The sequence below is a fragment of the Cataglyphis hispanica genome, chromosome 11, assembly GCF_021464435.1.
Source record: "Cataglyphis hispanica isolate Lineage 1 chromosome 11, ULB_Chis1_1.0, whole genome shotgun sequence".
NCBI classification, from domain to species: domain Eukaryota; kingdom Metazoa; phylum Arthropoda; class Insecta; order Hymenoptera; family Formicidae; genus Cataglyphis; species Cataglyphis hispanica.
The window spans coordinates 4,744,897-4,754,030 of NC_065964.1; the positions used below are offsets into that span (position 1 = coordinate 4,744,897).

Sequence of the window (9,134 nt, forward strand, 5' to 3'; positions counted from 1 at the left end):
ATTACGCTTAATTCAGACTGTTTTTTCGATCATAAAAAATATAACCTAGTATAAATATGTGATTTTCTCTTTTCAATTATGAAATGTGCATTTAAGATATGTCAATCATATGACATTTTATTTGAATTTATTATAAGAAATAATATACATTTTTTTTATGTGTTTGTATTAGCATTAGGTCCACGTCGGCGGCCGAAGGTTTGGACGACGTTGACGAATCTACGATTATACTGGATGCGTCGTTTAGCACGGCCAGTCTTCTTTTTACTTTTCTCTTGTTTTTCAACCTGATAATACACATTAATATATTCTATAATATTTAAATATCAAATTTTCTTATGTAATAGTCTAATTTGAGATTTCAAAATTTACTTCCTTTAGAGCAGTTATTTAATACATATATAATATATAAACTATAAAATTTATAATATAGTTTTTTACTTATATTTATTACTTATTTGTAATAAAATGTAAATTTTGTATTTTAAATAAAGAAAAATGAAATATCTTCTTACTTTAGGTGTTTGAGCCTTTACTTTGCCAGCACGTGCCAAAGAACCGTGAACCTTACCTATAAGCAAGAAACAAATATTTTAATCATGTTATAATCTATCATTAATGTTTTCTTATGACATCGTATCTTGATGATAATTGTACAATATCAGAAAGATTTAATATATTTTTTGTAAATAAACATACATATAATAAATGTAAGATTGATAAGTTTTGATTATCCAAGTTCAGAATTTCTAAATAATTTTAAATATGTGCTCTATATATATATATATATATATATATATATTTATTTTTATACATTAACATACCTCCTTGTAAAGGCACAGTCAAATCAAGTACGTTTGATGGCAGTTCACCAACACAAGCTTCATTTGTTAATAAACTTCCATTGCAATAAAGGTGAAATTCATCTTCGATACCATGAAGACATGCAATTCTTTTCTATAAAAAATAAAAGATTCATTTGAATTAAATGTTAAATAAACACACAATATCTTCTATGGAAAATTATTAGTACAGTATATTTTTTAATTTGCTTATAAGTCTATTTAAACAGGTTATTGTTATGCTCTAAACATTTTATTTTCTTTTCTTTAATATTTTTTGTTACAAAATTTATTCCTTTAGAAACTCATTATAAAAATAATCTGTAGTAAGCTTTTCAAAGAGTAAAAGAATAATTACTTTTGCTCTTTCATAAATTCACATATTACTTTCGCATTATTGCTCCTTCTAGCATTTGTGTAAAATTAGCAAATGCTAGATTATCATATTAATGCTATGTTTTTACAAAATAATCAAGAAATAATCATAAACTCAAAAACAAATTTATATACACTAAATTTTATTTTAAGGTAATAATAAAAGAAACGCTAATATACCTTTATGTGTTGTATACATTCATTCTCCACACAATTAATGACAGTTGTCTCCTGTCCACGAATATGAAGCTGCATGGCGTTTGACATTTTTTTTGTATCAAAAACTCTGTAATATTCAAGTTAAAAAAAGAATTAAAATTTAATATATATACTTATATAGTTGTAATACTACATGATGAATGTAAGAGTAGTAGTGTTAATATAAGATACGAATGTAGATGTGCAGGTGTATGAGTATCTCTATATATGAAATTTTTATCACACATACACATATACACATATCGTATACAATATAATAATTACATTTTTTTTACATAAAAATTCTACGCAAATTTCTATGATAAATTTTTAGTAGGAACAAAAATATCGAATGCAAGTATGACAAAAAGTACGCAGCATGCGAACAATGTGATTTTTAGGTTATGACACATATGTTAAATAATCTTTTTCGCGTCGAGAAATTCGAATGTAAAGTACTTAATGAGAAGTCGCTAATATATAAATACCAGTAAAGCATTGCTCGAATATAACCGTAAGTTCTTTCACGTATTTTATTCGATAAATTGGATATCAATTACACGCCTACCTCGTCGAAGATACGCAAGAAGGGAAAAGAGAGAATATTAATGCTTTACGAACGAGGGCTACGCAGCTAATGTATGTATTAGTTCCTGCACACAATGTAGGATGTGGCAAGAAGATACCGCAAAAAGTGAAAGTTGATTGGCTGCTGTGATAGTCTAGAACGTTCCAAAATATATTTAAAAAAAGCGACCATAAATTGTGATTATCATGATGCACTGCGTTAAAAAATTTAATCATCGAGTGGAGTAGAATTTGACTGACCAATCAAAACGTGAGAAGCAAAGACTGCTTTGTCCTGATTGGTCAATCAAATGATATTTTATTACAAATCTAGTAATATTTCTTCTCATTCCGTTTGTACACATCCTAGGCTGTGTTTCCATATGAAATGACAACACCAGACAAACTGTTCGCTAGAAAAATAATTTTATTGTTTTGATTATTTTGTGATTGTTTCATATTTACTCTTTAGATGCGAAGTGCGAGATTAAGCTAATTATTGTTGTGAATTAAAATGTCGATCAAATTGGCAAATACTACATCGTCAATTGAGTTAAGCTCCTATCGTGATCAACATTTCAAGGTTTGTTTTATGAAGGTAATCTGTATGTGAAAGTACATAGTGAAAATAATTTCAATTCTATCATGATTTTACTATCATATTTTTATTTTTTGTATTTGCACATATTAAGTATAATGCAATTGTATAAATTATTGATTTTATTCTTATATCTTTTTAGGGTTCAAGGGCTGAACAAGATAGACTTTTAAGGAACTCTTCTACTTTGTACGTAGGCAATCTGTCTTTTTACACAACTGAAGAACAAATATATGAACTGTTTTCAAAATGTGGTGATATCAGACGTATTATTATGGGTCTCGATAAGTATAAGAAGACACCATGCGGCTTCTGCTTTGTAGAATACTATCAAAGAGTCGATGCTGAACACTGTATGAGATATATAAATGGCACTCGTTTAGATGACAGAATAATTAGGACAGATTGGGACGCTGGTTTTATCGAAGGCAGACAGTATGGCCGTGGCAAAACTGGAGGACAAGTAATATTTTCAAATTAATATTTTGTATAGAATTATTTCAAATCTAAGATATGTGGCATATGATATAATATTATTCTTTATTTAGGTGAGAGATGAATATCGATCAGACTTTGATAGTGGACGGGGTGGTTATGGTAAAATCATACAGCAAAAAGTAACATCTCTCTCGGATGGTGGATTTGGACGTTGAAATTTAGAAAGACAAGATAATTGTATGAATAGCACACATGTGCAAATGTTTGATCTATGTTTTACTAATCGTTCGTACACGATTGTGAAATAATTGTATATGTAAATATAATATTTAAGAGATAGATTTTGTCAAATAGAATAACAAAAGCAAAGAACTATTCATACATATATTAAGGCCATGTTAAAAAATATATTTTAACATGTCTTTAATAAGTGACATTTTTCATCGAAATATTTTCGACATTTTGTTCATTGTAAAATAATTGAACATGTTTTTCACTATAAAATCGATTTTCGAGTTTTATTTTTACATTCCTTTCTTCCATACATAATAAATATTTTAATAGCAAAACTAAAATGTAAAAATAAAGTATATAAACATGCCATTAATATAATGTTAAAACTTGTAAACCAGATATGCTAATACTTATATCTAATATATTTATTGTTTGATTAAATATTTTTAACTAAGTTTTAATTCAGAGGTAACAGAGATAGTATCATTATTATTATTTTTCTGAGATAATTTTTGCTTGATTAAGCTTATAAAATCTAATGAGTTATTTCTATTGCTATTTTTTAAATTATTCCGAGTTTCTACAGTTCTATGAGCGATTTTCGAAGATTTACATTTTTCATTGTTTTCACATTTTGCTACATTCTCATGATTTAATATAATATTAGTCACATGATTACATTTTTTTCTATTAGCATCAGGAACTTCCTTGTTTAAGCAGTTAGTAACCACCATTTCATCACTGACATCGCTAGAAGCTATGACCTTTTTCATTTTCTTCACATTCTCTTCAGTTTTTTCTGCAACTTTATCGAATAATATTTGACTCCCATTTTCTTGATTACAAATATCTTCATCTTTATTGTATTTTTTATGATTAGCTTTTTCTACTAAAAATTCTACTGTATGAATAGCAGCAATATCTTCCTCTGATGTATCGAGACAAAATGTATTTTTATTAGCAACTCTGCCTCCATGTAAGAAAGTGGAGATATTTTTTCGTCGCCACATTTTGGAAGTGCTGGGCACAGACTGTTTGCATTTTCCCTCAAACTCGAATTCCTTTACGTCGACATTAGTGATTTCGCCTTTCAGGAAACATAAATATTTTTTCAATCCCGTGTAAAAGTGTAACTTGTCAACCATTCTAGGAAAATTGGCACATCGTGCGCTGCTTGACGGTGTCACCCAGATTGCAGTGTCACCAACATATTCAGGTTGTAATCCAAAACGGAATGTAGTTTTATTAGCTCTGATGTTAGCAAACACTTCATAAATACATTTACCATTAAATACCGCAATTTTGGGCTTGTACAATTTTAGTTTCTCTTCCACTATTTTTGAACCCTCTTTGATCTCTGTTCGTTTGAGATCTGCAGCAGACCTAGTGGGACGTGTTACAATATTTGTCAGGCCAATACCATATTGCAAAAGCTTATAGTCTTCTTCAAAACTGACAAATCTTGGTGTTAAGCCAGATTCATGTAATAGTTTATAAAAATGATTACCAGGACCTGCATAATATCTACCACGATGTGCTGCCATTAAACTGGGATTGATTCCAACAAAGACTAAATCTAGATTCATTTCCAAATAATCTTCCAATGTATATTTTTGCACTTCTTCTTCAGATAATCCATCAAACCTATCTATCTTTTTCTTAGGTTTGGAAACTTCTAGTGGTTCTCTTCTCTTCAATTTTTTTAAATTAAGCGACGACATAACGTTTATATATCGAAATAGAGATACAGACAAGACTCCATCTGTAAATTATCATAAGTCGTGCAAAAATTGGAATATATTTTTTCTTATTTATATAGAAAGTAAATTATTGTTTATTGTATATGCCCAACAAAATCAGATGAAAAAAGATTTATTTATTAATTAAAATAATCGTTATATATTGTTTTCATTATCTCAATATATTTCTTTTCATTTATATTAGGAAGTCTGAACTTCTTTTTAAAGAAATGTATATATAATTATTTTACATTGATATCTTTAAACTCACATATTTTATGTATATTATATGTTTCAAGACGTACAAATTGAATTTGTTCGACAAAGATCCCGTCCTATCTTTTTCATAATTGTGATTGTATACAATGACTACACAACATAAATCAGCTGATCAGCGAGTATATTACGAGGTCGGTAAGTATGAAAACGATCACGTGTACGCAACTCTCTCATATGAAAGCGTTCTTATTTAAAATCGCAATTAAAAAAGTTTATATTTTTAATTGTTGCACTATATTATAAATTTTTGGAATAAATGTGACAATAAAAATTCCTTTTCTTATCGTGAGAGAAGAGAGAGAGACAGAGAGAGAGAGAGAGAGAGAGAGAGAGAGAGAGAGAGAAAGAATACATAGTTATATTCTTCAGAAATTTCGCTTTGCTGTGAAAAAATCTATCTTCTCAGAAAAAAACTAAAAATTCGAATATTTTTTGGAAATAATTTTATGTAGGAGAAAAAAACTGCTCAATATGTTATATGTTTTTACAAATAAAAATAAAATAATTCAATTCCTTATATTTAAAAAAAAAGTTCATTTAAAATATTACGAATAAATTTATCCTATCTTTTATTTGAAATTTATTTGAAATTTCAGACACGTAATCGTAAATAAAAATAAATTAACAAAAAAGTTCTGTCTTCTGTTTTGTAGACTGTTGCGTTTGGCAATAGTCATTAGAAGATAATTTGATCCTTATGTAATGAGAATAAAAAGTGCCATTGCAATTCATATATTATTCTGTTGAATGGAGTTCGTAGAAAGAGGGAAACACGTTTCCTTAGAAACGAGTGAATACATTGGAGGAGGATAATGTTCTCGTGATCCGTTTCTCATTGAAATATAATTCTTCGTCTAACCTGCGATCAATCTTTCGTCTAAAGCAAAATCGTATCGCATTATTCGCGATAAAAATCGAAATGGACGCAAATTGTTCGCCTTTTCTTCCCTCAAAGTTTACATTGAACGAGTGGCATTCTAACAATCAGTTCAGGTATTGTAGTAAGTCATACATACATTATTCAATAAAATTGCGTAAATAAAGATCTTTACGCAGTTACAGTTAAAATTACACGAGTTCATCGTAAAATTGAGTTACGACTTGCCGCAATGATAAAAAGTTATTGTTTCACCTTAGATTTTATGTAATTTTTTTATAGATGAAGTAAAAAAATAATTTTTCAATTCAATAAAATCGCATGCTTTAATTCACGTTTAGAGTCCGATCAGTCCTCCTCTTTTAAAATATAATTATAATTTCGATTAGGTATCGATGTGCTGAAGCACAACAGGAATTATCGGACCGTATCTTAGTTGAAGCAACACGCGCGTGCGAATTTGCCGCGGAAATTGTGAAAGCTAATAAGGAGGAGACGGATCATCGTCTGCAAGAAAAGCTTAACGACATCGAATTTCGTAAGAAGGAATTGCTGCGGATTAGAAAGAACATTGCCTTGGAAATCGACGCGCTGTTGATATATAAAGAACGACTTACAGACACATTAAAGTCCATAAAAAGAAACGCTCTCATTGCCGAAAACTGTTTCATTGCCAGGTCATTTTCATCAGACAGCACTTTTTCACCTATCTATTGTGTACGCCTACGAGAATCAATTCGAAGAAAAAATAGAATTCGGTTTTCCTTTTAAATTAATTTTTTATAACTATATTATACAGGGATCGTAGATTGGGAATCGATTTAGTTCATGACGACGTGGAAAAGAACTTGTTGAAAGAGCGCGAGGTCATCCAAAAAGCGGAGAGCTTGTTGGATCAAATGTTGAAAGAAAATGGCGAACAAATTCGCAAAACGAAGGCCACATTGTATTATATCGATCATGATCTCGAGAATAAGGAGAGCAATTTGCACATCGATCGTCATAATATAAATTTGAAGGAGACTGATTTTAATTTGAGTATCTATCACGGTACTTTGCCTCTCGATAAATCGTATGTATATGTATTATTGCTTCTTTTTTACATTGACATAATTAATGTCATAATCCAATGTCCACGAGCAATTTACTGTATTAATAAGTCAATGATTATATATATATATATATATATATATATATATATATATATATATATATATATGTATATATTTCCTTGTTCTTTACATAAACTAATTTCTTTTTTACATATAATTATTTGCATTTAAAATGGCCTGATAAAATATGTTAAAAAAAATTGTTTAAGATTAGCGAAGTCAGATTCACTTGTGTTCACACCTATAACCATACCTACAAATAATTTATATTGCATGTAATAATAATATTCAAAATAAAAATAAAAAAAACTTTTAATTTAATTAATTAGAAAATTAAAAAATAGATTGAAAAAAATTAAAAAAAAATTGTATTGTTGTAGAGCGGTGACGTTAAATGAATGGGAATTTCAAACGAACAGTAATGTTATTAGCGCAATTAAAGAAGTGAATAATACAAAACGATTTCGTTGTTATATCGATGCGATGATTAAGCAAACGGTTGATGATCTAACAAAACAAAAAGATGTCACAAATGAGGCTTTCAGGCAACGTATCGAGCAAACCCGAGAAGCTAAAACAAAATTGGAACTTCAACACTCGGAGGTATGTAAGATCGCATCTCTTGAAAAATCTTGGAAATTAAAAAATTATTAAATTTTTGGAAGACGATAGTATATATGTTCGCATATTTCTATTTTTAAAATATTCAACGAAAGACGTTAGAAAAGTTTCTCAGATTAACCGTTAATAGACGAAATTTCAACAATCGCGAAGCAAACGGTAATGAATGATGCGATGCACATTAAAATACTTTTTGACGGCACACTATTTTATCAATTCGATTTAAAATCCATACTACGATACGTTTTCTATTTTTCAATCCTTTTGCAGGTAGTCAAACAAATTAATGCCATGTCAACTAATATAGCGCGCATTAAAAAATCCATAGCCGATAAGGAGGGTTATATGGCTCTGGCTCATACGAGATTAGGACACCGATGTCAACGTCCAAGAATGGAACTTGCTCAAGACTTGGTTGAGGCTAATCTTGTCAAGGAAATACACGAATTACGAAACGTCGTAGCAAATTTACAACAAATGCTTTGCGAGGTTTGTCGCGTTTTAAATATAATTTTAAATATGAATCAAATTATACGTTCTCTATAATTAGATAAATTTTAAACAAATAATAATAATCCATTGTAAAATGTGTCACAGGCAGAAGCATCATTACGTTATATGCTTAAGACGCAAGTTCAACTCGAGGAGGATATTAATGTGAAAACGAATACTTTGAAAATTGACGAAGTCGAGTGCATGACTTTACGTCAAAGTATGGACTATCACGCGTATTAACACAATTGTTATTAAAATAATCGTGTTTATCATTTTTCTCACTCAATCTTATGTTCATCTAAATTCATCTTATATTTATCTAAATTTTTGTGCTATTAAATTTTTATCCTCATTCTGCCTAAAAAATATATATATATATAAAATAAAATGTAAGAAATATATGTATGTCTATAATAATAATATCATTGTTATTAAGAGATTACTCACATTCTTTACTTTACGGTGATAAAAAACAAGAAAGTATCACATATGCAAATATACCGGTTTATCTCAATTTAAAATACAAGAAATAAATTTACATCATTTCTTTGACGTCAGTATGGCTGCAAGCAATAGGAAATTTATTTTTAATAATAAAATGCAGTAATTTTCTCTCGTATATAACAACAATTTTTTTGAATTTTTTTTTTGAAAAAATGAGATAAAAGATTTTATAAAACTAGATCAAAAATATTACTAACGTCTCTTGCTATACTTTTTGTTGGTGTTGCAATCGCAATCATGCACAGTTGAAATCTC

The 9,134-nt window shown here is 29.0% G+C and overlaps 4 protein-coding genes across 6 annotated transcripts; 2 read left to right on the top strand and 2 right to left on the bottom strand.

The window, feature by feature from the left end:
- Nucleotides 1-90: 90 nt before the first annotated feature.
- Nucleotides 91-2,131, bottom strand: LOC126852866 (FAU ubiquitin-like and ribosomal protein S30). 2 transcript variants are annotated; one of them, XM_050598125.1, is made up of 5 exons: nt 1,984-2,131; nt 1,398-1,503; nt 825-957; nt 516-571; nt 91-287 (listed from the first exon to the last, which is right to left on the bottom strand). In XM_050598125.1, the coding sequence occupies exons 2-5, from the start codon at nt 1,482-1,484 to the stop codon at nt 156-158; spliced, it is 408 nt and encodes a 135-aa protein (XP_050454082.1). In that variant the 5' UTR covers nt 1,485-1,503; nt 1,984-2,131; the 3' UTR covers nt 91-155. The 2 variants fall into 2 exon arrangements, with proteins under 2 accessions (XP_050454082.1, XP_050454083.1); XM_050598126.1 differs by having other exon boundaries at nt 1,904-2,051.
- Nucleotides 2,132-2,327: 196 nt separating this feature from the next.
- On the top strand, nt 2,328-3,524 carry LOC126853238 (nuclear cap-binding protein subunit 2). 2 transcript variants are annotated; one of them, XM_050598837.1, is made up of 3 exons: nt 2,328-2,580; nt 2,723-3,043; nt 3,129-3,524. In XM_050598837.1, the coding sequence occupies exons 1-3, from the start codon at nt 2,497-2,499 to the stop codon at nt 3,231-3,233; spliced, it is 510 nt and encodes a 169-aa protein (XP_050454794.1). In that variant the 5' UTR covers nt 2,328-2,496; the 3' UTR covers nt 3,234-3,524. The 2 variants fall into 2 exon arrangements, with proteins under 2 accessions (XP_050454794.1, XP_050454795.1); XM_050598838.1 differs by having other exon boundaries at nt 2,330-2,565.
- Nucleotides 3,525-3,555: 31 nt separating this feature from the next.
- Nucleotides 3,556-5,355, bottom strand: LOC126853237 (G/T mismatch-specific thymine DNA glycosylase-like). Its single transcript, XM_050598836.1, has 2 exons — nt 5,297-5,355; nt 3,556-5,014 (listed from the first exon to the last, which is right to left on the bottom strand). The coding sequence occupies exons 1-2, from the start codon at nt 5,337-5,339 to the stop codon at nt 3,699-3,701; spliced, it is 1,359 nt and encodes a 452-aa protein (XP_050454793.1). The 5' UTR covers nt 5,340-5,355; the 3' UTR covers nt 3,556-3,698.
- A 787-nt stretch (nt 5,356-6,142) lies between these two features.
- LOC126853046 (tektin-1) lies at nt 6,143-8,615 on the top strand. Its single transcript, XM_050598432.1, has 6 exons — nt 6,143-6,263; nt 6,537-6,824; nt 6,947-7,219; nt 7,640-7,862; nt 8,151-8,369; nt 8,478-8,615. The coding sequence occupies exons 1-6, from the start codon at nt 6,190-6,192 to the stop codon at nt 8,613-8,615; spliced, it is 1,215 nt and encodes a 404-aa protein (XP_050454389.1). The 5' UTR covers nt 6,143-6,189.
- The last annotated feature ends 519 nt before the right edge of the window (nt 8,616-9,134 follow it).

Coding starts and splice junctions, on each gene's coding strand:
- LOC126852866 (XM_050598125.1), bottom strand. CDS start 1,484: ATGTCAAACGCCATGCAGCTTCATATTCGTGGACAGGAGACAACTGTC. Junction 572..824: donor GACTGTGCCTTTACAAGGAG/GTATGTTAATGT, acceptor TCTTGCTTATAG/GTAAGGTTCACGGTTCTTTG. Junction 288..515: donor TAAAGGCTCAAACACCTAAA/GTAAGAAGATAT, acceptor GTGTATTATCAG/GTTGAAAAACAAGAGAAAAG.
- LOC126853238 (XM_050598837.1), top strand. CDS start 2,497: ATGTCGATCAAATTGGCAAATACTACATCGTCAATTGAGTTAAGCTCC. Junction 2,581..2,722: donor TCAAGGTTTGTTTTATGAAG/GTAATCTGTATG, acceptor ATATCTTTTTAG/GGTTCAAGGGCTGAACAAGA. Junction 3,044..3,128: donor GTGGCAAAACTGGAGGACAA/GTAATATTTTCA, acceptor TTCTTTATTTAG/GTGAGAGATGAATATCGATC.
- LOC126853237 (XM_050598836.1), bottom strand. CDS start 5,339: ATGAAAAAGATAGGACGGGATCTTTGTCGAACAAATTCAATTT. Junction 5,015..5,296: donor TTGTCGAACAAATTCAATTT/GTACGTCTTGAA, acceptor GATAATTTACAG/ATGGAGTCTTGTCTGTATCT.
- LOC126853046 (XM_050598432.1), top strand. CDS start 6,190: ATGGACGCAAATTGTTCGCCTTTTCTTCCCTCAAAGTTTACATTGAAC. Junction 7,220..7,639: donor ACTTTGCCTCTCGATAAATC/GTATGTATATGT, acceptor GTATTGTTGTAG/AGCGGTGACGTTAAATGAAT. Junction 8,370..8,477: donor TACAACAAATGCTTTGCGAG/GTTTGTCGCGTT, acceptor AATGTGTCACAG/GCAGAAGCATCATTACGTTA.